Here is a 26,458-nt window from a genome sequence, read left to right on the forward strand (position 1 = left end):
GGATCTTCCCTTAAAGGAACCCTGCTGTTAAGTGAAGTAAAACACTTTAGAAGATATAAACCAGTTGGTAAATTTATGATTCTTTTAGGACTTTCTGGAAATACATTCCTTTTTCTCAGTCTTTTATACTGAGGTACTTTCTATGAAATCACAATTGTTTGGGCACTATTAAATTACCCAGGTTCATTATTAAAAACAAAGAATCATATAGCTTCGTTGTTTTTAGTAAAGTTCATATTCCTGAACAAGGCCTTAGCCTACATTGTAGCCTGGAGTGTCCACAGTTTTCATCTTACCATCTAAACTATTGAAGTGCTCTGAGTAGCAAAATAGAGGATTCCACTTCAGAATCCTAGACAGGGTATGATCATGGAAGTGGTGTCACGTTCATCTTTGCACAGAAGTGTCATTTGTAAGCATACTAGGATGTGTTGCAGATGTCGCTATTGATTGTTTATAAGATAAATAACCTTAGCGTGTTATTTAATGCTCCACTGCTTACTCTAAACAAGATATATCTACAGTTAACTGCTCTGGGACTTGGGGCTGACTCAGCAAGCCCTTGCTTTGGTTAAGCAAGTGGTTTCCCTAGTGTGCTGTCTGGGAATGAGGTGGGCCTATCCCTGTGTGACAGGAGTTACTGCTGGGGTGGTGGGAAGACTGAGGACCATTGTCCACACGTTTACACGGTAGCTGTGTTTTGCTGTCTGCATTTTAGGCAGTTTCTCAAGGGATTGTTCAGGATTGTTGGGTTAGTTTTCAGGGGTAACGTGTGCTTGCCTCCAGTTTTGCTGAGTGTCAGAGCTCTGGATCAGAGCTCCTGTTTGTGGGGACTTTGCATGTGCTGTGCCTTTAAAACATACTCAGCTTTATGATGTGCCTTTCCTTAGAGGTGTAAAGTTAATTCCTTTGCAAAGGTGTTAGTGCAGAAAATAAACTGTTTTTTCTTTTGTGTGTTTTCAGGGATATCCCAGAGAAGGAAGGAAATACCCTTTGCCACCACCCTCAGGAAGATACAGTTGGAATTAAGCTTTTGTAAAGCTTGCCCAAATCCCTTCATCATTCTACAGTTTTATGCTATTTGTGGAAAGATTTCTTTCTCAAGTAGTAGTTTTTAATAAACTACAGTACTTTGTGTATTTCTTTTAACTGTGTATATTTCTACTGATCTGATCTCACTGTTTTATGTTGCTTTCCTAAGGTGTGTGTTGCATAATACAGTGAATCTGAATTTATTACTGCTTGTAAAAACATTTGATGGGATAGGAGTACCGATTTTTCATTATGGTTAAAAGTCAAACCAGCTGTGAATTTCAAAACACAGTATATTCTAGATCATCTAAGATCCATGCTGATTTTTAATGCACAAGAATTAGGTATGAACTCTTGAGCTGGGCCCCTCAGCATACTAGAGTATATATTGTTCAGTATTCCTTTGGAAACATTTCATTAATGTATTTGTCTAACAGAAATTTCTGGACTTTAGTAAAAAAAAAAATTAAACTTTAAAAACTCTGGTCTCTTGTGTTGTTATTTTTACAGTATTTCCACTTTGAAAATCTTGACCAAGGATGTTGTTCTTTTGTAGAAAACAACTTGTTTCTATAATTAGATGTCAAAAACAAGTCAGGGGAAAAAGTAGGTTTTAAGAGAATATGGTCAATAAGTCTCTTACATTTTTGCAAATTAAGGTAGGGTTGTGCTCAAGTTTTGAGCACTTGTTTTAAATCTTCAAGAGAAGATGAAATGTTAAATTTACAACTAAATGTTCTAAACAATGTTTACATTATTTCATAAACAGTTTCAGTTTGTCTTTGCTACTAAGCACACTATTTCTTAAATATTACATTTGGAGCTCACAGCATATTCATGGGCATTTTCATTTGATTCCAAAACAAATTTAGTCACATGTGTAAAGACTTGTTTTCTTTCAATTTTTCCATCCATACTAAGAAAGTAAGGTAAGGCTTCAGTTTGACCCTCTGATCCAGGGCACTCTCCTGCATTAAGTTTCAAAGAAAGCTCACTTGTTGGTCTGAGTGGCAGAAACCCCACCTTAACCTTGAATAGGAAGGTATTTTGAGGCTATTGACTTCATTGCTAGTGATGATGTGAATGGAGCAGGAGCCTTTATTGTGGAGACAAAGAGTCCCCATTAGGAGTCACCCCCACAACCGTTATAAATTACCTTCACTCTAGAGTGATAATGCCTTGTGCTGTTCAGTTTCTCTTATCTTCCAAATGTTAAAAATGCATAGCCACCTAATTATTGCATGGTCTAGAAGAGCCCGTAATTGTCCTACTATGTATAGAATCAAAGGTACCCCAACCCACACCTGTACCCTTCATATTTTCTCAAACCTTTAGTTTTATAAGCTACCACGAGACTGAAACTCAGTTTTTGACAATATTTGAAGCGTGGTGAAAGTGTCTAGGCAGAACTGCCTGAATGATGAATGACAGCATGAGACTGCCTCTGCGAACAGGTGGCTGGTCCCTCTCCCTGGCTCCCTTCGAAGTCTTCCCCCTCTTCATCCTCCATCTCTCTCCAGCTTGTCCGGGCATTGGCATCTTCCAGAAACAATGCCCCGTTTGTTTGACAAGTAAAATGCTTTCCAGAGCTTCAAGTCCATACTGTGTCCACCTACACATCTCTCCTCTGAATTCTGATGTCAAATTAAGCAGGCCAGTTCCCGGTAGTTCATATTATCTTTAAATAGACCACATCCCCCATCCACTCAGCTCGCACGTTAAGGATTTTTCTCAAATCTCAGCACCAGGAACAGCTTGAGTATTGTGACACAGGGGGGCCGGCGAGAGCAGCTAACGATCAAAAGGGGTGAGGGACTGAACGTCCAAGACCGCCTCCACCCCGGGATTAGTTTGCCTTTCAGGTTTACAAAGGCGAGTTGGGTGACGCGGGGCGCCTGGGCGGTCAGGTGCGTGGAGGCGGGGTGGTGACGGCGACCGAGCACGGCGGCGCGGGCCCACCGGCTGCTTCTCGGGAGTCACAGGCCCAGGTCCTCGCCCTGCGGGGACAGGAAGCGCTCGGCCCTCGGCGCACGTGGGGCTCCGGCGCCGCGGTCTCCCCTGCGCCTCGCGCCGGGCTCGTTGCCCTGCCCGGCCCGGCCCTCGCGTGCGGGCGCCGCACCTGCTCCGCAGACCCCGCCGGGCTGCCCGGGAGTCCCGCGCACGGACGCGGGAGAGTTCGGACCTCGAACCTCTGGGGCGGCATTGTGGGCAGCATCCTCGCTCCGTTCCTTGGATGCGGCGCCGCTCCTGAACGCGCCCGGTGGCTTTGTCTCAATTCCTTGTACAAAGGCTGCAAGGAATTAGCGGACGCGGTCTTCCTTCCCACCCAGGCTACGTTATGAAGTTCGAAGTCTGAATATGACCGAGTTTACGTCACATCTAGACGCTCCCGGGCAATCAACTTCACAGCCTGCAAAGTGGCGGCCGCGGCTCACCCCAGAAGGCTCGGGGAGCCGACTCTCCTGAAGCCAGGCTCTGCTGGTGACCGACTGCGCGGTCAACGAATGGATAAACTCACAAACCGCCGGTGCTCGATGGATTCCCCCCAGCCCCAGCCCACCCCTGACTCTGAATGCCCGTGTGCCTGGTTTCCCACTGCTGTAGTAGCTATGCAACGAGGGCCACCGTGTGCAATGGGACGGGAGCTGCTCACTACTGCCAAAAATAGCGTAACTTCAATTTGGCAACCTTGGTGGTTAGCGTTTTATTGGAAGTCACCTAAGCAATGACTGAGATAAGAAGTTACGTGGCATTTGAAAACAAAAAGCATGTCATTAAATTGCTGCTCAACTTTCTTGGACAAAACCAGGTAGAGCCCAAAAGCCTCTTCCAGAAACTCCCCCATGACCTCTCAACTTAAAAATATGATTTGAAACGTGATCTTGGACTCACGGAGTCATCTCGGTGACTGGATGTGTGCACAGTTCACAGTCTGGGGATCTTTGAACCTCCTCCAGATGCTTCAGGAAACACACTAGCAGCAGCAGGCTACTTAATGGTTTATAAAATGTTTCTCAGTTCCCTGTCTCACTGGGTTTGGAGATGGCATGTAACCATGTTTCAAAAAACCGGCACCCAAATAATGCACAAGGTTTCACCCACAAGATAGCCTTGTATTCAACAGCAGGAGAATATCATCCAGGCTTTGAATTGCATCCGAAACTTCTGTGGCCACTACAGAACGCATTATTTCTCTTAACGCACAAATTCACATCTAAAAATGCAATTGGTATGGTCTTTATATACTTACGGTTCACAAATTTAAGTCTTTCACAATCATCAGTATTCAATGCAGTTAACAAAGCAAGACTATGGAAGGTGCTCATATTTACTGAACAGGATTGAGTCTCTGATTTGCTTTAAATTGAAAGTAAACAGTCACTAGCAGAAAAGAGTTGGAACACAACATCTGTGTTGATAGAAGTCTGTGGAGGACTTGTGATGGTTAGGTTTTAGTTCTAAGCAGAGCCTTAAATAGAAAACAATTGGGTTACACCCCCCACCCTTCCATATACAAATTAGCCCTCTTGTGTCCTTTAAAATTGCTCGCTCTCTCTCTCTCTCTCTCTCTCTCTCTCTCTCTCACACACACACACACACACACACACACGCTACAATTCACAATTTACAACCCAGAGCCGACGACTGCAGAGTACCTGCAGTCCCTGCTGCTCTTCTTCCCAACCTTGATTCTGGGTTTTGGTTTGCTGGCCTCAGTTGGAAAAGAGAAGTTAGACATCAGACATGTAGGAAGCTGTCACATCTGCAGTTAGCCTTGCCGAAGCCAAGGCTTGCTGTGGCATCTGCTGAACTTTGAGGGGGCTTTGTTCTGCTCAGACCCTGCGCCAGTCCTCCCTCTTGGCGTGGAGACACTTATCCTCCTCTTCAGTTAATGAGTTTCACCTAGTCCGGCCGTTTGTGTTTTTATAAAAGATCTGCAGAGCACTGACTGAAAAAGAAAAAAGCTCTCGCTTTGCATTAGTCGGAAGGTGGAATTTTATAATAAAAACCTTTATTTTAATGCTTCAGGATTCAGACCTATTCCGAATTTCAGGATGTGCACGCATAAACTCAGTAAGTGGGTATAGAATGCTAACTCTGCATCAATTACTTCTGGCTGGGATTGTACACTACTTACAGCGATGCTGAAAAGAAAAAGACGAGTCTACACCAAATACACCTTCAAAAATATTGTATAAAAAGGTGTTTCTTCCTGATGACGCTATTATTTTTGATAGTTAATTTCATCAAACTAAAGGATTCCGTGTTCTGGAAATGATTACCAAGGAAAAGCTATCCATGAATTTTTTATTTTCTAAAAAATATGCTACATGGAGCCTCTAGATCATAAGCTATCGTTTTTGTAGGTACTGGGCTGTAAAAAGATTACTGTAAACCATGTGGATGTTTACACCACCTTTCTAGAAATGAAAATTCAGAATTCTGGTACAATTATGGTGGTATGCAACTTATCTAAACAAGTAATTTGACATTTGGTGTTAGAGCATTTTGAAATCTGGCATACTCTGAAATTTTTCCTAGTATGGTTGCCATTTCTAAAGTACAGCATGAGTTGAGATGTAGTGCACCATTTTTATACGAATTTGCTCAGGTTACTTCTCTTTGTGTAAAATGGTTTTCAAATTAAATCTCATCGTTCAAAAATGCATTCACACTCTTTTTCCACACTCTGTGAAAAAGTGAGGTTTTTTTTAAGTTTATTATACAAAATACAGTTCAGAGAAAGTGCAGGTTTAACTTCCAAAACACCTTCCTATGGATGCACTTTGCATTCAGAAAACTGCTTAGGGAAGTGAAATAAAATTTTCAACCCCAAACTGTAGTTCTAAAACTTCACTGTGTCCACGTTACTGGATTTGCATTAATTGTATAAGCTCACATTCCTCAGCTGTTTTCAGTAATTCTACTCCAATGTCGGTTATTTAAATGACTAAATCGAGTTGTGTTGTCACATCAAGCCAACTAGTGTAAAAAAACAAAACAAAACAAAAAAACCACGAAAGGCACAGAACTCTATACAGTAAAGAAATGACCACTTGACTTTTAGAAAAAAGTACTTAAGGTTCTTTTAAGTTATATTTAAATATCCATTTCAAACATAGGAAATATAAATCGGCATATTAAAGAGTAAATACATTTTCTGTACAATAAAACACCAACAAAATCGGTGCAACTCCTATTAAATCCTAGACATGATGGAAAAATTATAAATATTTTTATTCTTTACATCTTGATTACAATTCAGTAAGTCACCTCATTCTTTCTCCTTGGTATGCTTTGAAAGACAGATTAGTTGATGTCGATTTTAGCCATTTCAATTGCTTGTTCTAGCACTTCATCAAGGTATTCAGATCCAGACAAGAAAATACCTCAGAGAGAGTGAATACCATATCAACAGAAAGACGGGGAGCATTTATTTTGTCAGTGGATTGGGGAGGGGGGCTAGATTCCATATAAAAAGTCATTACAACTCCTTTTTTTTTCTTTCCTTGTGGCGAGCTGCATCTTAGGGGTAAAATCTTCTTGTAGGTTAATACACAAACATTCATTTGCCAAATAATAACCAACACATTCGGAAATCAGCATCGACTTTAAAAGCTATCTCGATCCACACAGTCCATAGTTTGTTTGAATTTCATGCCTTCGCTCCGGGACTCGAAAGGCAGCAAACGCCCCGCACTCACTTGGCTCTGCGCGCGCCGACTTTGGGCTGCGATTCAATGGACTTTCACGCAAACAAGAAAGCAATTGCACTTGCGGAGGCGGGGCCGGGGGTCTTTCGGTTATTAATCTCCCGAGATAAAATTCCACTTCGGAGAGGACTCCGCGTTAAAGCTGGGTTGATAGTTTGTTTTGCTTTGTTTTCTTTAAAGGGATACAAACACCGACAAAGTTTCCAACGTGTCCAACTCTTGGGAGCTTTGGTTAGGAACGTGACGGCGGGCCCAGCCAGCTCAGGGCCTCCTTTGGGAACTTCTGGAAGGAGGACATCGGGGCCCGATGCCCCTCCAGCTTCACTCGGCCTCTCGCCCCCTCCCCCTGCAAAGCGCCCCGGAGCCTTGCCCGCGTCCGTGCACCTGCCGGTCCGCACCTGCCGGTCCGCGCCCGCCGCACGCAGCGCAGGCTCGGCTTCCTCCGCGCATTCCCTCCCCGACCCCGCACTCGGCCCGTCCGTCCGTGCACCCTGCGGGCCCGCGCCGTCACCACGTCCTGCCATAGAGCAGGTTGGCGCCCAGCACGCCGCCGCCGCCGTAGTCCCCCGCGGCCGCGTCCAGGGCCGCCAGGCCGCCCCCGGGGCCGTGCAGCGCGGGCGGGCTAGGGGACAGCTCCTCGAGCTCGGGCGCCGGCGTCGCGGCGGGCGGCTGCGGGCCGGACTGGCCGGGCGTCGGGGTGCCCGCGCCGTTCTGGCACGGCTTGCCGTCCTTCACCAGCACGGGCACGGCCACGCGGCGCGGCGACGGCGGCGGCGGCGGCGGGGGACCAAGGCCGCCCTCCTGCTGCAGCTGCTGCGCCGCCTTGTCCTTGGCCTGCCGCTTCATCTTGTAGCGGTGGTTCTGGAACCAGATCTTGACCTGCGTGGGCGTCAGGTGGATCATGCTGGCCAGGTGCTCGCGCTCGGGCGCCGACAGGTACTTCTGCTGCTTGAAGCGCCGCTCCAGCTCGTACACCTGTGCCTGCGAGAAGAGCACGCGGCGCTTCCTGCGCGGCGCTGCCGCCGCCGCCACCGCTGCAGCCGCGTGCAGCGGCGCCAGCGACTTGGCGGCGTCCGCGATGCCCGTCAGCGACCCCATGCCGGCCACGTTCACGCCCGCCGACGGCCCCATGAACCTGGAGACTGGGGGAGGAGGCGAGCGGTGAGCTGCGGGCCGGCCCGCGGGGCTGCCGCGACGCCCACCCCCACCCCACCCCGCACCCCGAAGCCCGGACCCTCTGCGGGATCCCCGCGCGTCCCGGACACAGCCAGCTCACGCCCAGGGACCCCAGGACCACCCTCACCACCCTCACCACCGCGCGCGCCGGCCCGGAGCCCAGGACCGCCTACCCGCGCGCGCCCGGGACCAGGGCTCCTGCACCCTCGCGTCCCGGGCTGTGGCGGGAAACACCCGCGCCGCCCGCCTGCCCGCAGTCCCGCGCGCCTGGCCCCGCTCACTTGACGAGTAGCGCGGGTCCGGGTTGGCGCCGTACCAGCCGCTGGCCGCGGCGGCCGCGCCGCCCCGCATGCCGTCCGAGTAGGCGGGCAGCTCGCTCATGTTGCCCAGGCCGCCGTTGCAGTAGCCGCCCATGGCGCCGTGAGGGAACTGCGAGACGCCGGGCGGCATGTGGTAGGTGGCGGCCGCCGCGGCCGCCGCTGCCGCCGCCGCCGCCGCCGCGGCCGCCGCGTTGTGGCCCGCCATGGCGTGAGGCGGCTGCATGCCCGCCACGGCCGCCGCCTGCGAGGAGGGGCCGGGCGGCGGCGCGCGGTAGGCGGCGGCGGCGGCGGCCGCGGCCCCCAGGGGCGCCCCCAGGCCGGGCGGCGCGCCGTCCATGGCGCTGCCGAACTTCTTGTAGGTCTCCTCGATGGGGCTCAGGATGTCGGACACGGAGAAGGGCGTCGTGTGCTTGGGGCTCAACGACATGGCTCGGCGGGCGGCCAGCGAGGGGCGCCCGGGGCGGGACGCGGCGGCCGCTCGCTCCTCGCCGCGGCGGCGGCGGCGGCAGCAGCAGCGGCGCCTGTGGCGCGGAGTCGGCGGGCGCGGGCGCGGCGAGCCCCCCGGCGCTGCGGGATCTGGGGTTTATTTTAGTCCGGCGCCAGGTTTACGACAGACTCGGGGGGCGGAGCAACATCCCAAACGAGCAAACAATGGTCATTGACATTTTTTTCTCTCGCCCCCACACCCCTCCCCATCATGGAGGCAAAAAATCCATATATATATTAAAAAAAAAAACGGGGGGTCGTTGAGCGTTTCTGGGAACCGTCACCCCCTTTGCCTCCTCTCCATCCTTACGCGATCACGCAAACTCGGAGGCCCGCGGCGCGGCTGGACGTAGAGGACACCGCACTTGTCCCCGTCTAGACTCGCGTTTTTTTTTTTTTTTTTTTTTTTTTTTTCTCCCTGAAAGTGACTTCGTAGCCGAGTCCGGGGTCATTGGGGGAGGGGGGAACGTGTTGTTAAGTTTGGGGCGGGGGGGGGGTGCCTGGCTCTCCTCATCCTCTTCCCCCTACCAGCCCCTCGCTTGCTCCATCATCTAAAGTGTTAAAAAAAAAAAAAGCTCTTGGGTCCCACGACAAGAGCGCATAAAGAGAAGAGGTACAATGACCGTCCTCTGCCATTGTGGGGCTCCCTAATTTATGCATCTTTAGACCCTTGAGCATCATTTTGTGGGCAACCAAACGGACACTTCCAAATTAGCTCAAAGTATCCAGATCCAAAGAGGAGAGAAAACACACGCACAGAGAGAGACACTGACACATAACGCAGATGCTACCTTGTAAGTATTCTGTTTTCTCACCCCCTGTGGGCCTGGAGGGGGAAACACGATACACGTCGATTCGCTGAGATGCTCTGTGTGCAGTTTGCACCTGTTAAGGTCTTTATTGCTTTCTTTCCCTTCTCTATCACTATCGGATTTGAGAGTTAGTCTCTATCACGATCATGAGCAAAAAGAGGAGAAAGAAAGAAAAAAAAAAAAAAACCACCCGAAATTCCAAATATATCTAGCTGTTTGCCATGGGTCTTTTTGTTTTGTTGTTGTGTTGTTACTGGAAAAATATTAACCTGTCCAAGGAGGATGCAAAAATCAGGTGAAAGGGGGGTCGTTTCTTTCAAAAGAAATCATAGACAAGTTGATTTTTTAAAAAAAACTTTGATCCTCTGATTTTGCTAATTTACCTGCAAAAGAAACATGAACTTAGACATGAACTCTGCCAAGTGCTGACCAAGACAAAGAATAAAACAAAAGAAGTGTGCAAAGCGCAGGCACTACATTTTTAAGACAGTTTTGCAGTAAAAAAAAAAAAAAAAAAAAAGGAAAAATGAAGATTCAACTTCAAATTTTTCTGTCGACGGAGCAGGAGGAAGAAAAAACAAAACAAGGAGAGTGCTTTGTGAAGCAAGACTTTGTTGATTTTTTTTTTTTTTTTTTTTTTTGAAGAAAGAAAAGGGTCTGTGAAACTGTTTAACCTGACAGCACAAATCTGGAAGGCAAGTACAGTGATGTTGTTCCTCTTTCTGTTTGATTTCAGCCTTTGCTTGGGTTGTCCTCTGTGTGCTTAATGTTTTAATCACTGTTTTGTTCATTTCTGTAGTTTTGCAGAGAATCTGCCTTTTCTAGTTCAGAAAAGACCATGTGGTGCCCAATGGGAAGAAAGTGACAACAAAACAAGTGTGTAGAGTGATGTTGTAAAATATATACTAACAGAACAAACAGCAAGATTATTTGAATTGTTTACAGATGCTGGCTACTGACTTAGCAAGACTGGCACTGCTACCATTGTAATAGGATGCTACTTTTACACATCTTGCCAGAACTTGAGACACTTGAGCTAGGTCTTCATCTTCACCAACAATGGAGTTGCCTCCTTATTTAAAAAAAAAAAAATCAATGATACACAAAGAAGCACTTATATGTGGAAGCAGTTTCTGGGATCATTCTGAAAACTCCAATTTGACTTTAAAGTTTTCAGTTTAAATTGTATTGTTTGCATGTATTTATTAGCTGAAGTGAAAAACAGAAAATCTTGTCAAGCTCTCATCAGAGACAGCAAGGTAAGTAAAAAATAATAGCCCTGTTGATGACATTTGTGAAGAAAAGTCACTTATGAACCATTTTTCAAAGTCAAACGTATTTCAGAAACAAAACTGTTATCATCATCTCCATGTTGATTAGTTCTCCAAATTGAGACATTGTTTACAACTGCAGTTTTCTGGGTGATTACTACTTCCTCTGTTTGCAGGCTGTACTTTTCATGTCAGGAAATTTTCTTTATGGAACTTTAATACAGCAACTTATAATTAGTTACACTGCAAGTTACACAACAACAACAACAAGTTGTTGTGGGGTTGTTTGCTTTTGAATGATACTGGGTCCTGCTATAAATCCGTTTACATCTGAAAGACTCGTGTATTAAAAAATACTCACTTTATCCTATCTGAAAATTCTCTCCAGAGCATCACTTTCTAACTGCTTAGGGACACAATGAGCCAAATAGTACTTCTGCGCTGGAGATGAACAGTTCTGAGGGAAAGAAAAAAAATAGCTACTATCTGTATCATTTCTCCCTGTTAATCATTTGTGTCTCTTTCTAGACATAAACACTGTGTAGAAGAGTCTGAAGACAGATGTAGTCTGGGGCGGAGGCTGCACACTCACATTTATATACAGACACACATTTTAAAAGTCTGCCAGTCCATTGAAGCCTTTTATCTAATTTATTTCATCAGATTATTGTCAGCTCAAATTATGAATGGAAGTTTCTACTTAGTAGATTCTTACATACTATTGACTAAACTGGATTTCACAGGAAATGATATTTCTTCTCTAAAAACAATGAGGGCATCTTAAAAAAAAAAAAAAAAAAAGGCAAATACTCCCAAAGAGGATATAGTGAGCAGAGAGGGTCCTCCTTCTACCCTCCAGCTCCCCAGCTTTCCAGTTCCTCAGTCAAGAGACACTGGGTACTCCTGTTCTTCTGGGGAGAGCCATTTTATACCCAAGGCAGAGCAGGCTGTGTAGGATTTGATACCTTGCTTTTTTGTTGTTGTGTTTTTTTTTTTTTTTTTTCCTATAGTTTAGGTTTTTCTGGTTTCACACATTGCACTGAACACTGAAAACTTAAATAGGCTGTGGCAGAAGTAGACACTCTTTCTTAGACAAAAAGATTGAGCAGGGTCCCTTGGCTCTCTGACAAACATGTGGCATTTGTGAAAATCTTTGCTGGGTTAACCTCAGGGCCAAAAACGTTTGGCAGAATTCTGCAGGAGTTTGCTCTTGTCAAGAGAGCTCTTGCAAGGGAGCCCGGGAGGAGCGGGGAAAGGTTCTGACGTGCCGGCTTTGAAGTGGAGTTCCAGGCAGCACTGCGAGCGAAGTGTTTTCTGTGCTGTCCTGAATTTCCTCCCCAAGACTAACTACGTTTGAAAATACAACTTTCTGCTCGCCGCTCAAGAACATAAGTGCCTGTTAGAAAGGAGACACTTGCTGCCCTTGTGATTAGTTTAAAATAGTTGTGAAATAATTTGATTAATAAAACTCTCATGCTGTGGGATTAGCTTCAAAATAATCTTCTTTGCAGTTGGGAAAGAATAGAGAAAACATCAAAGATAGTATTTTTGCAGAAAACTTTGAGGTTATAAAGAAGAAACATGGCTGAAACACAAAGTTGAATTGTTTTAAAATTTTTTGCTTATTTTACTAGATCGTGAAATCTGGTTCTTCTTTTTCGTTCCCATGAAGGCTTTTTGTTTTAAATGTTTACTTCCATTATTTAAAATTTCTTACAATTTTGCACTTGTATTTGCTTAACTTTGTTATTTCTCTGTGGCATGGTGATCTTTTCTTTTTTTTTCACAAAATGCAAAATCTTTGCAATTTAACTATTCTTAAACAATGTTGAGTTACTTTTTCCTAAGAGTCAAATATTTTAGGTTAGAAATAGTTTTCTATTTCCTGACCAACTAGTATATTGTAGGTGAAGAGGATTATTAGTACCATGTGAGAATGGTTAATGTTAAAGACATAATTGTTCCCTAAATCATCATAATAATTAGATTCAATTAAATGATTTCTAAAAAAAAAAAAAAAAAGTCCCTTCATGCCCTAGCTGCCGTACTAGTTTTCAGTCTGTATCGAGAATGATATTAAGCTCTAGTTGATGAATAACAACATGACAATTCTCCAGTGTGTCACAGTTCTCTCACCCTGAGATTGTAAGTTTGAGGTAGACAATGGAATTTTTTCTGTGTTTTAAGAATTAGTTTTTAGAGGAAGTAGTATATGATATGGGGAAAACAATGGTAACATTAAAATGATATTTTATTTCTGAATAATAAATTTACTTGCGTATCTTGCTTATCTAGAATGTTTAAAGCATGTTAGACTATGATGACTTTTTATAGGAAAAACATCCTTTGAGTTTTAAACAAAACCATATTTCTGTTATTTTTTGTTGGGAAATAGTTATTCTAAATGTTCTGCCATAACTCCATACTCATCTAATTAGGATGACTACATTTAACATTTAAAAATACATGCTTTCATCAATTTTTTCTTATTTTCAAAATCTAAGAGGGTCAGTGGATTCAATGTAAGGATTTTTTTTCTCTCGTACAAGTCTATTATGTATCACTGTACATTTATAAACTAATTTGTAATTATGAAAGAAGGTATCCATTTTTACATCTGAATAGGTGATTGGGTTATTTGTTGCCATGGCTTACTTGAAAGAACTCAGTTTTAGATGCCTTGGTAAATTGATTACTAAGTTATGTTTGTTAATAAAGTTTTATGATGTACATTTTAGAATAAGTAACTATGATAATATTGCAATTGGAGGATAATCTGCCCTTTTTAGTCCTTTTGTTCTTGTGTACTGCTAATATTGAGATACTTAACAGATAGTAATATTCATCTGTCTGAATTCTGGGTTGAGACTTGTGCTTAGAAGGAGGCAATAGACTATTCGCCTCATAAATCAATAATTTGGTAGATTTTAAGCAGTTTATTGATTCATTGAATTACATTTAAAAAACCTTAAGGTAAAGCAGTTTTATTAATCTACTTGATTCAGTAAGTACCACAAGGAAAACCTGACAACAGTTGTCTTATAAGATTTTTTTAAATGCATAAAATGAGTCTTAAATCACAACATATCTTTCAGATAGACTTGAAAATGAATAATTATTGTCCCAAAATATACATCTTGTAAAGTGAACTAAAAATGGGATCTGATTTGTCCACAAATCTAGTACATATTATAAAGGTTTTGAAATGAAGTGCTTAGTATAAAAAAATTTGATCTTTCTTTATAGGGAATTGTGTAGGGCTAATCTTTAAAAAGGTGATTCAAACTCTTGTTGTTTTTAGAAATCATGGACATTTCACAAAATTACCAAAAGACACTGGAATTCAGCCCAAATATCAACCCAGAGAAATAAAAATTGCTTGAGAAAGTCAGCATCAGCTTAAAGGGATGAATTTTATCATTGACATGCCATTAAAAATGTGTAAGTGTCTAGCAGGCAAACAAGAAAAAAATACAACATGTGGTGGCTACCAGAGGCTGAAGAGAGGAGGGAGGAGGGGTAGATGGAGGAGGTTGGTTCATGGGTACTAAGTTACAGTTTGGAGAGAGGAGCTCTGGGGTTTTGTTACACAGGTGACTGCAGGCACCAATAATGTACCGTATACACACACATATATGTGTGTGTGCATGTGTGAATATATACATGTATGTTTTAAAGTCAAGGGAATTTTGGATGTTGTCAACAAAAAGAGATGATAAGTAGTTGAAGAGATAGTTACGTTCCCCCTAAAGTGGACATGGCACAATGTACAAATGTACTGAGATGTTACATGGTACTCTCTTAAGATGTTCAGTTGTTGCGTATCAGTTTAAAATAAAAACAAGAACAAGAAAACAGAAATGTGTGAACATCTGGAGTTAAATCACCTCTTCTAATGTAAAATACGCATATATCCAAAATCAATTAAAGAAAACTCAGATACCTGTAAAAACTCGGGGCCAGCCTTTGGCACTGCAGTTATGACACTGCTGGGGATGCCCTCATCCTGTATCAGAGTGCCCAGTGTGGAGTCCAAACTCTGCTCTGGATTTCAGCACCCTGGCCTGCGGCAACTGATGGCCCTGGATACCTGCATTGAATTCTTGGCTCCCTAGCGTTTGGAGAATGAACCAGCACCTGGGAACTCACTCTCTCTTTCCCTAAAAAAAAAAAAAAAAAAGTGACTACATTTTTAAAAAGAAAAATGGCAAATCTCAATGGGTAAATTATTTTAAAAAAAAAGTTTGGTTTCAAATTTTCTTTTAACTGAAGTTCACAATTGAAATAGATCTTGAACTGTGAAGGGCGTATTAACATTTAATGTACATAAGTTCTAGCATTTGGGTAATGGAATACTTTATGAGGCAATTTTTAATAGATTCTTTTGACACTTTATGTACTTGTAATTATAAAAATGCTCTGAAAAACCTGGAAAGTATTTCACAAATGTTATTCTATAAATACTCTGGTAGTGGGATGGTTCTGTTAAATGCAGTATTTCTTTAGTCAGTGTAGTACATGTTGACTGAGCTACTATCGGGAACATAACTGGTGACAGACTGCCTTGGTGCAGCTCTTACCAACAATTTGCAGAGATTAAAATGGTGGCAGAAATGGTGGTTTACAAATCGCTTTCTAAAGACACTGGAGGATTGAAGAGAAACCTGGGGTTTCCAGTGCCCTCTGAAATCATCTTCACCTATAACCCAGGTTTAGTAGGTGCAAGTGTTATTTAAGTGCTGTGCCCATGAAAAAAATTTGTGTGACATAGAGAGACTGTCTGCTCATGGATCTTAATAAGTCAAGGGTATCTCTACCCTTATTAAATAGAGAAATGAAGAATGTTTTGGATATTCAATATACAATATATGATTGTATTTAACTCCATAAGTAATAGATGAATACAGGTACCCAGCTTTATTCTATTCAAGCAAATTTTATCTCATGGAGATTTTTTTTGTTTGTTTTGTTTTCTTTTGTTTTGGATAGGCAGAGTGGACAGTGAGAGAGAGACAGAGAGAAAGGGCTTCCTTTTGCCATTGGTTCACCCTCCAATGGCCGCCACGGCCGGCGCACCGCGCTGATCCGAAGCCAGGAGCCAGGTGCTTCTCTTGGTATCCCATGGGGTGCAGGGCCCAAGCACTTGGGCCATCCTCCACTGCCTTCCCGGGCCACGGAGAGAGCTGGCCTGGAAGAGGGGCAACCAGGACAGAATCCGGCGCCTTGACTGGGATTAGAACCTGGTGTGCTGGTGCCGCAAGGCAGAGGATTAGCCTAGTGAGCTGCGGCACCGGCCGGAGATGTTTTGACACAGAGAATCAGGAGGAATTGTATTAAGAAAAAATAGGATCTTATAAAGATCTTATAAAAGAGTAGGATGTTAAGATATGGGTATAAAATAGTTAAGTGGACAGGACTATAAAACCTACCAAATTCTTATAATTGAGCCTCAGACTTGGTTCTATGCTTCATAGTGGTTAACTCAAAAAGCCAGTTACATTTTCCTTATGTTTTGGAAGAAAAAACGTCCCTGATTGTTCAGGCTAAGGAGCGTTTCCTAACACTTTTCTTATGGTAGGCTTCATAGAAGGAGCACTGAATATAAAATTCATAATAGTTCAATAGCAGATGGAGTTATTGTTTCCTAAGGTTGGTTTGTTAGATGGGCCATTTCCAAAAATATTTGAGATCTCAACACGTAATCAGCTCAGGTGAAGACCATGAGAAGTGGGTGCAGGATGACATAGTCTAGCTCTGAACTACATAGTTTTCAAAGAAGAGTTCATGAACCCCACAACATTGTTCAACAGTATGTTATTAGGAAACTTATAATGATGTCACCAAAATTTGGATGTATATGTATCTGTCCTACTTTAGTCCTTTGATGCCAAACTGTATGTCTAGTTTCTTCTTATAAAGCTGTCTAAATATAAAAAGATAGTAGAATCATGAACCTGCTTACTCTTTTTCCATACTAAAAATCCCCCAAAACAAATAGAACTGGAAAGAACATAAACAATTGTGTAACTAAGAGTTTAATCATGTTAACTAGGAATTTATCAAGTGATTATGATATACTAAATAGGGTCCTGAGTGCCTTTATTTTTTTTTAATTTATTTCCATCATTTGAAAGAGACTGAGAAAGATTTTTCATTTGCTGCTTTACTCACCAAATGCCTACAACAGTCACACTAGGGCAGGCTACAGCCAGGAACTTGGGACACAATCTGTGTCTCACACATTGCTGGTAGAAATCCAGAAATTGTAGAGCCATCCTCTGTTGCTTCCCCAGGTGCACATCAGCAGGAAGCTGGGATCAGGGCCAGAGCCAGGGCTCAAACCCAGGCACTACGACCTGATGAGAGAGTGTCCCAAGAGGTGCCTTACCTGCTATGCCAAATGCCCGCCCCTCCCAAGTGCCTTAGAAAAGGAGACGAGGAGTCCTTCTGTTATCAGAGAGAGGAAACTTATTCCTGACACACATGATCTGACTTTAAACAGGATTTTGAATTTTATATATATATATGTCTTTATTTACATTTATATACTATTTTAAATTATACTTACATATATCACACAAATATATGTTTTACATACATTCCACATATGCACAGGAACTTAAGAAAGTTCATGGAAAAGTGAATCAAATGAAAATGCAGGAGCTGGCCGTTGGCATAGTGGTTAGGGTGCCAGTTGGGACACCTAATGTTGCAGTGTCTGCATTTGATCCCCGGTTCTGGCTGCTAAAACTCCAGCTTCCTGCTAATGCAGATCCTAGGAAGCCATGGTGATGGCCCAAATAATTGAGTTCCTGCCATCCTTGGGAGAGACCTGGATTGAGTTCCTGACTCCTGGCTTTGGCTCCTGACCTGGCTCAGGGTCATTGAAGGCATTCTGGGAGTGAACCAGCAGATGGGGAGAGCTCTCTCACTCTCTCTCTTTTTTTCTCTCTCTCACTGGGTGTTTGTTTTATATTAATTTTCTTTGTAAGAACAGCAGAAAGTTTGAAAGTCTCGTGTGGCTATAAGTAGAGTTACTAAAGCAGTGATAACCAGCATTTCTGTTCTATAGGTACTACAGTAATAAAATCATTTCCTTAGAAAAGCTAACAATGTAACTTCTCAGGTTATAGTGAATTACATGTATTTTATTTGTATGTCACTGTCATTGATTGTTGATATCAGCACAATATTGTTAAAAATTGCTGAAGTAATAGAAATTTGTTGAAAAACAATTTTTGAAATATGGAAATACATAGAGTAGTGCTTTATTTTTTAAAAAGATTTATTTATTTACTTGAAAGAGTTACACAGAGAGAGGAGAGGCAAAGAGAGAAGAAGAGGTCTTCCATTGCTGGTTCACTCCCCAGTTGGCTGCAAGGGCCAGAGCTGTGCCTATCTGAAGCCAGGAGCCAGGAGCTGCTTCTGGGTCTCCCACATGGGTGCAGGGGCCCAAGGACTTGGGCCATCTTCTACTGCTTTCCCAGGCCATAGCAGAGAGCTGGATTGGAAGTGGAACAGCCGGGACTCAAACTGGCCCCCATATGGGATGCCAGCACTGCAGGCAGCAGCTTTAGCCGCTACGCCACAACTCCGGCCCCAAATAGTGCTTTAGATTGATGTACAGGAGTCACATGTCTGGAAGATACATTCTCACTGTTTTAAAATGTAGTGGTATCGTGACACATACTGTGCTTCCCTTTCGTCATTTGATTTATATCAACTTTCACACATCAGTATGTACACATATGCTCCTTGTAAACACGGGTTCTCACAGCAGGACACGTTCGTCATCATCATTCTTTCTAACGACCACATTATATTCCATGATGTGGCTTTACCATAAGTTATTTAACCATTCCTCTGTCAATGAGTTTCGGCTATTCTTTCCTTTGCCCCCTCCCTCCCTTCACTTCTCTCTCCCCTCTTCCCTTCAGTCCTTATACATAATGTTCCAGTAGACATGCAGATCTTCGTGTACTGGTCCAAGCTCTGCAGGATGTTTCTAGAAGTAAAATTGAATCAGAAGCAGAAGTTTATTAGCCATTTTGGTAGAGGTTACCAAATTGCATCCCAGAAAGACTGTTAGTTTACAGGTCAACTGTACGTGACTTTTCTCTCCATATCTCTCTCCAACACTAATAATTTTTTAAAAAAATTAGCAGTTTGATTCATTCCTTTAAAAAAATTTGATTATTTTCTTCTACTGGAAAGAGCAACAGAGAGAAAACATAAGAGATCAAGAAATTTTCCATTTGCTTGCTCACTCTCCAAATGCTTGCAACAGCTAGGCCTGAGCCAATCTGAAGCCAAGATCCTGGAACTCTAGGTCTCCCACATGGATGGCAGGGGCCCTACCTGCTACCTCCCAGGGTGCATTAGCAGGGAGCTGGATCAGAAGCAGAGGTAGTAGGACTTTGAACCAGCATTCCAGTATGGGAAGTGGGTCCCAAACGGTGGGTTAACCCATTGCACCATTAACACCTGCCCCATAATTCATCTTTTTTAAAAGACTTATTTATTTATTTATTTATTTATTTATTTATTTATTTGAAAAGCAGAACTACAGAGAGGCAGAGGTAGAGAGAGAGATCTTTCATCTGCTGGTTCACTCCCCAGATCACTGCAATGGCTGGAGCTTTGCACACCTGAAGCCAGGAGCCAGGAGCTTCTCCCAGGTCTCCCACGTGGATGCAGGGGACCAAGGACTTGGGTCATCTTCTGCTTTCCCAGGCCAAAGCAGGGAGCTGGATCGGAAGTGGAACAGCTGGGACTCAAACTAGCACCCATATGGGATGCCAGCACTGCAGACAGTGGCTTTACCCACTATGCCATAGCGCCAGCCCCATGATTAATTTTTAACATACGTAGTATATAATATTTCTCCATTTGTAGAAATACTATTGCTCATTTTGAAGAACCAAAAGGAAAAAATTTTCCAAGAAATAAAGTGTGAAGGAAAAATCTCCTAAATTATATCCAGGAATACTTCTATTAAGTATTCAAACTACCAAAAATTTTAGGCAAAAACAATATATTTTCATTTTCATACTTGTTAAGAAGAATATGTACAGTAAAAAGCAATTATGCTTTAGCATTAGATGGACAGGTTGAATCCTACTCAACTAAATAAATTTTGATGGCAAATTTTACTTAACTGTTCTGAATCTCTAGCTTTTCATCCGTAAAAATGAAAGGGGCCTGCATTGTGGCATAGTGGGTAAAGCCATTGCCTGTGACACCAGCATTCCATATGGGCACTGGTTTGAGTCCCAGGGGCTCCACTTCTGATCCAGCTCCCTGCTAATGTGCCTGAGAGAGCAGTGGAGGATGGCCCAAATCCTTGGGCCCCTGCACCCCTGTGGGAGACTAGAAAGAAGCTCCTGGCTCCTGATTTCAGCTTGGCCCAGACCTGGACGTTGTGGCCATCTGGGGAGTGATCCAGCAGATAGAAGATTCTCTCTCTCTCTTTCTGTCTGTAATTCTTTCAAATAAATAAATATATTTTTTTAAAAAATGAAAGGTTAAATGTGAGGTTAGATTAAATAGGTTTAATCAGCATATTAAATCACCATAATAATAGTCCCATAAATGTTTGCTTTATTTATTCTTTCACTCCTTTCTTTATGAGAGCTGCAGAAGGACATATTTCCTAAAATGCTATGTTTTGTTGCAGAGGTTGGTGCCCAGTAGACGTTACCAGTGGGTCTGGGCCAGGTGAGAGATTTCTTTCTTTTTTTTTTTTTAATATTTTTTTTTGACAGGCAGAGTGGACAGTGAGAGAGAGACAGAGAGAAAGGTCTTCCTTTGCCATTGGTTCACCCTCCAATGGCCGCTGCTGCTGGCGCACTGCGGCCGGCGCACCGCGCTGATCCGATGGCAGGAACCAGGTGCTTCTCCTGGTCTCCCATGGGTTGCAGGGCCCAAGTACTTGGGCCATCCTCCACTGCACTCCCTGGCCACAGCAGAGAGCTGGCCTGGAAGAGGGGCAACTGGGACAGAATCCAGTGCCCTGACCGGGACTAGAACCCGGTGTGCCGGCGCTGCAAGGGGGAGGATTAGCCTAGGGAGCTGCAGGCGCCGGCCTGAGAGATTTCTTTCTTTGGAGTCTTCTGCTGCCCACCCTGTGACACCTCTCCCTCACATAACCTCTTCTTGTTTCATGACATTCTGTAGCCAGAGTGCTGAAAAAAAATCCTGTACTCCTTTGGGAAAGCATGAATCTCTAGGCATAGAGGAAGGCAATTTTCTTTCCTTTTTGAAGAAAAGCAACTGGACTAGCCTGGAATCAACAAACCAGAGAACTTTCTTATGCAAGTAGTTTGCCTGTGGAAAATTCCCGGCCAACACAGAAGCACCTTGAGTGTTATATCTTGGAAACCCCCAGTGGAAACATTGCAATATTTAACAGTATTGCTGAAGGGCACCCCTAATTAACGTAACACAAGTGTCTTCCAGTATTGTTTGCTAAAATAGCAACTGCTAGATCTGTGTCTACAGATGGAAAGGCTTTGAGCCCTTGGAGAAAACACCCACATGAGTAGGAGCTCTTTCTTTCTCCCAGTAAGCTTTTGTGAATTTCCCATCATATACCCAGAACCATGCTATAGATAGCGCAAAATGCAGAACTGTCGCTCCCCGTCTTCGTGGAGGAACGACACAGGACCCTGCGCTGTTCTTTCGTCTGCTCGGCCCTCCCCGGGTTTGCTGCTGGTCCTTCCCGGGTTGGCTGCTGGTCCTTCCCGGGTTGGCTACCGACCCTTCCACCTCCGTGGAAGGGCGGTTCCCCCTGCCACATTCCCCACTTCCGCGGGGGAGCGGCACACTGCCGGCCGGCTCTCTCGGGGGCTGCACAGGTGTTCCTTCAGATGTTCCCCTTAGATGTTCCTGGTGCATGTTGTCTCTCTCCTCCTTTATAGTCCTCTTCCGCCAATCCCAACTCTGCTACCCACACGCCGAGTACGCTGCTCTCCTCCAATCACGAGTAGGTCCTACAGTTTATTGGTTGAACTGGAGGCAGCTGTGTAGAAGCTGTTTCCCTTCTCAGCACCATATTGTGGGAGAGCAGATGCATAGAATAAGTCTTAATTCCAGTAACTTAGTCTAGTCCGAGTTGCTCCCCACAGATCCCCCTTTCTTTTTATTTTTTGGCGTTGATACGCGCCTGTCTTCGGTGCCCCGCGGCACACACTCTGCTCTGCTTGCTAGAGTTGCCCACAGGTTCTTACAAGTCCTATCAATCAGGCAAACCGAATCCGGGTCCTCTCTTCGCCATGTTGTGAGGAGGTTTTTAGGCGCTGATGCGTGCCTGTGTTCGGTGCCCTGCAGCGCATGCTCTGCTCTGCCTGCAGGTGCTTACAAGCCCTATCAGGCAAACCGAATCCAAGCCTTCTCATTGCCATATTGTGGGGAGGCTTATTGGTGTTGATTCGTGCCTATCTTCGGTGACCTGCAGCTCATACTCTGGTCGAGCTGCCTGCTGGTGCTTATCGCCCTAATCAGGCAGACCGAATCCAAGCTCTCTCATTGCCATGTTGTGGGGTGACTTATTGGTGTTGATAACGTGCCTGTCTTCGGTGACCTGCGGCGCATAAGCTGCTAGCCGCCTGCAGGTGCTCATCACCTCACTAATCAGGCAGACCGAATCCAAGCTCTCTCATTGCCATGTTGTGGGGAGGCCTTTCTATTTCTCTATTTCTCTATCTCCGGGCATTCCTATTTCTCCCATTTTGCTTCTATCTTCCAGCATTCCTATTTCTCTCATTTTACTTCTAAACTTCTGTTTCTCTTATCCCTGCGGCTTCCCGGCGCCCGCCCCGAGGCTGCTTCTCGGTGGCTTCCCGGCTCTGAGCCGCTTCAGCCCGCGCCTCTCTCATCTGCGCGGCTTCCCGGCTCTGCGCGGCTTGGCTTCGCGCGCTCCGCGGTCTCCACGCCCTTCGCGTCCGTACCACTGCCTCGCGCCAGCCCCGAGTTCCCTATCTATTCACGCCCTGTGCTCTCTCTGCACACGGCGGCTTCCGCGAGTCACACAACCCCAGCTCACGTTTCCGCCACCACCGGCATTCAGTCCAAGTTCCCCGGACTAACCTGGCAAATTCCAACCTGGCGGCCCACGTCTCTGCCTCTGGTTCCAGATCTTCGCCTCTTGCTCCCCGGGCTGACTTGAAGAATTCCAAGATGGCTTCCATTTCCGCCTCGGCCTGCACTCGTGGCTTCATCCTCCCTAACATTTTTCTCTACCCAGTATGTTTCCCTAAGTTTTCTTCCAACAATATTCCTCCCTCATTTCTCCTGGCCTCTCCCCACAGTCCGTATCCAAGTCTAAGTTTCTTATAGGTTTCACTTTCACTTTCAACCTGCAGTCCGTATCTGAGTCTAAGTTTCTTCTTGCTTTCACTTTAAATCCTAACTTCTTTCCCACAGTCCATATCCGAGTCTATGCCTAGGCTTTCAATAGCTTCTTCCGGCACCTTTTCCGTCCGGCTTTCCCCTAGGCTCCTCTAGTCTCTCTCTCCGGTATTTTCCTGCTTCTTCCCTCCTAGGTTTCCTATCCGAGTCACGGCACCATTATGTCGCTCCCCGTCTTCGTGGAGGAACGACACAGGACCCTGCGCTGTTCTTTCGTCTGCTCGGCCCTCCCCGGGTTTGCTGCTGGTCCTTCCCGGGTTGGCTGCTGGTCCTTCCCAGGTTGGCTACCGACCCTTCCACCTCCGTGGAAGGGCGGTTCCCCCTGCCACATTCCCCACTTCCGCAGGGGAGCGGCATACCGCCGGCCGGCTCTCTCGGGGGCTGCACAGGTGTTCCTTCAGATGTTCCCCTTAGATGTTCCTGGTGCATGTTGTCTCTCTCCTCCTTTATAGTCCTCTTCCGCCAATCCCAACTCTGCTACCCACACGCCGAGTACGCTGCTCTCCTCCAATCACGAGTAGGTCCTACAGTTTATTGGTTGAACTGGAGGCAGCTGTGTAGAAGCTGTTTCCCTTCTCAGCGCCATATTGTGGGAGAGCAGATGCATAGAATAAGTCTTAATTCCAGTAACTTAGTCTAGTCCGAGTTGCTCCCCACACAGAACAGGCAAAAAGAAGAGGGGGGCGGGGAGGAGAGAGGCGAGGGGAGGGGTATTGGTAGAGAGAGAGAGAGAGAGAGAGGCAAACCAGTCTTTGTAATTTATTTTAATAAGCGCTGAGATAGTTATGTGTGAGAGGAGTGGCACCTGGCCCTGGCTGAGGAGAGTGTGTTGCTGAAGTGATCCGTGGGGGTAAGTTTTATACATCAGGGAGTTAGAAGGTGGAAGTGGTATTCCAGACCCGTGAGCATGTTCAAAGGCATAGAAGCAGTTCAAGTTAGTGGATGTTTACTGATCATCTGCCATGTGCCAGGCCCAACTGACTGTGTGCTAAGTGGCACTGGGAGGTGTGGCAGCATCCAGATCATGAAGGACTTTGTGTGCCGTGCTCAGTCATCGTCCCTTGGTCCGTAGAGAGTAAGGCTGGATTTAGGTTGGGAAAGTCATCCTGCAGTCTCTCATTTGGCCCTCCTGCCTCCATGCCAGCCTTCACCAGTCCATCAGGGTGGCTCAGAAGTCCTGCGTCTGGCCTCAGTGCCTTCACCAGCCACTGCTATACAAGTGTACCCAGAGCCCACGTCAGCTCCTTGAGCTCCTCCTGGGTGGACGGCAGTGGCAGATTTGGATTGCCTGGGCAACAACAAAGTGCCTGGCCAGGGTGTGTGTGTGTGTGTGTGTGTGTGCGCGCATCATAGCTGTCTCAGTGAACCAGATCCTGCTGAGACCCCCTCATGCTAGAGGTGAACCCCAACATCCAGGCTATGCATACCAAAAAGGAACAGATCGAGACCCTCACAAAAAAGTTTGCCTCCTTCATTTTTTTTAAAGATTTATTTATTTATTTGAAAGAGTTACACAGAGAGAGCAGAGGCAGAGAAATAGAGGTCTTCCATCTGCTGGTTCACTCCCCAATTGGCCACAATGGCCAGAGCTGCACTGATCCAAAGCCAGGAGCCAGGAGCTTCTTCAGGGTCTCCCACGCGGGTGCAGGGGCCCAAGGACTTGGGCCATCTTCTACTAGTTTGCCTTCTTCATTAACAACATGTGCTTCCTGAAGGAGCAGAATAAGATGCTGGAGACCACATGGAGCTTCCTGCAGGAGAAGAGAACTTGGAGTAACATGGATATGTTCGAGGGCTGTATCAATAACCTGCAGCAGCTGGACACACTGGGCCAAGGAAAGCCGAAGCTAAGAGGCAGCCCTTGGTGACATGCGCTGGCTGGCGGAGAACTTCCGGAGTGAGAATGAGAGTGTGTAGTGGTGGAGAAAGGACTTGTCCTAATCAGGAAAGGTGTGGAGGAAGCTTACAGGAACAAGTCTCCTCTGGACGGGCTGGCTGATGGGGTCAGCGTCCTCAGACAGCTGAATGAGGAGAAGATTCCTGAGCTGCAGTCCCAGGTCTCAAGCATGGCTGTGGTCCCATCCCTGGACAACAGCCAGTCCCTGGATGTGGATGGCATCTTTGTAGAGGTCTGCACCCAGTACAAGGACGTCGCCAACTGCAGCTGTGCTGCGGCCAGGAGTAGGTACCAGATCAAGGATGAAGAGATGAAGACGCTGGCCGGGAAACGTGGGGGTGTTCTGTGTCACACAAAAGCTGGAGATCTCTGAGGTGAACAGGAACATCAGCTGGCTCCAGACTGAGATCGAGGCCCTCAAAGGCCAGAGGGCGTCCCTGGAGGCGGCCACGCGGATGCAGCGCAGTGGGGGGAGCTGGACGTGATGGATGCCAACACCACGCTGGCTGAACTGGAGGTTGCCTGCCCTGCAGCAGACCAACTAGGATGTGGCAAGGCAGCTGGGCAAGTACCAGGAGCGGATGAATGGGCAGCTGGACATTGAGGTCCCTAAGTTGTGCCAACTACTTGGACAGCAAGGAGTGCCAGCTGAGATGCAGAACATGAGTGTCCATACCAAGAGCACCAGAGGCTACTCAGGCAAGCTGAGCTTGGCCTGTGGAGGCCTTCCAAGCCCTGGCCTCAACTATGGCCTCCTTCCAGTCCAGCTATGGTTCTGGTGGGGGCTGTCACTCCTCAGCCTCCTCAAAGCTACAATTGTGAAGAAGACTGAGACGCTCAGAGGGAAGCTGGTGTCCCAGTCCTCCGATGTCCTGCTCAACTCCATGGCACTGCAGCCCCTCCGGCTACATCCCTCCTGAGGATGCCTCAGAGGCGTAGGGGAGGCAGCTCTACAGGGCAGCACAGGGAATAAGAAACCCACCCAGAAGGCTTGGTTCTAGCCCTAAGCCCACCCTTGGGGGGACTCTGCCCATGACGCCAACAAAGAACCAACTCAATTGTCTTTTCCAAAATAAAGACTCAGCTGGCTCTGCCATCTGGGAAAAAAAAAAAAGCCATACTGGCATGAGCATAGAGAATTAATTCCGGAATATTAATGCTGGAAGCAGGACATCCAATTAGGAGGCAGTTCTAAAATGTAGGCAAGAAATGAGGGCCTGAACTAAAGCAGCGTTGGTGGGACTCAACAAAGATAAAGAGAGATTCTCAAGGAGGGAATATGCAGGTATAGAAATCCAGGAGACCCTTTGATTCTCTTTCAGTAAGTTCTACTTACTTGATA

At 45.6% G+C, this 26,458-nt stretch overlaps 2 protein-coding genes and 1 pseudogene across 7 annotated transcripts in view; 2 read left to right on the forward strand and 1 right to left on the reverse strand.

Moving 5' to 3' along the window:
- Window positions 1–1,517, forward strand: part of XRN2 (5'-3' exoribonuclease 2) — an 81,524-nt gene extending 80,007 nt beyond the window's left edge. For all 6 annotated transcript variants that reach the window (XM_002710942.5, XM_008256330.4, XM_051845316.2 and 3 more), the window contains one exon: window positions 964–1,517. In XM_002710942.5, the coding sequence (XP_002710988.1) occupies window positions 964–1,029 (66 nt within the window). In that variant the 3' untranslated portion in view covers window positions 1,030–1,517. The remainder of the gene's footprint in view (window positions 1–963) is intronic.
- Window positions 1,518–7,253: 5,736 nt separating this feature from the next.
- On the reverse strand, window positions 7,254–8,669 carry NKX2-4 (NK2 homeobox 4). The gene is made up of 2 exons (XM_051845320.2): window positions 8,204–8,669; window positions 7,254–7,888 (listed from the first exon to the last, which is right to left on the reverse strand). The coding sequence occupies exons 1-2, from the start codon at window positions 8,667–8,669 to the stop codon at window positions 7,254–7,256; spliced, it is 1,101 nt and encodes a 366-aa protein (XP_051701280.1).
- LOC138844486 (keratin, type II cytoskeletal 8 pseudogene) lies at window positions 8,668–26,036 on the forward strand (annotated as a pseudogene).
- The last annotated feature ends 422 nt before the right edge of the window (window positions 26,037–26,458 follow it).

The sequence above is a fragment of the Oryctolagus cuniculus genome, chromosome 11 (genome assembly GCF_964237555.1).
Source record: "Oryctolagus cuniculus chromosome 11, mOryCun1.1, whole genome shotgun sequence".
NCBI lineage: Eukaryota > Metazoa > Chordata > Mammalia > Lagomorpha > Leporidae > Oryctolagus > Oryctolagus cuniculus.

What these genes read in the sequence shown, in the direction of transcription:
- NKX2-4 (XM_051845320.2), bottom strand. Translation starts at nt 8,669, where the DNA reads ATGTCGTTGAGCCCCAAGCACACGACGCCCTTCTCCGTGTCCGACATC. An exon ending in GGACCCGCGCTACTCGTCAA is followed by an intron (nt 7,889 to 8,203) that starts GTGAGCGGGGCC and finishes CTCCTCCCCCAG; the next exon opens with TCTCCAGGTTCATGGGGCCG.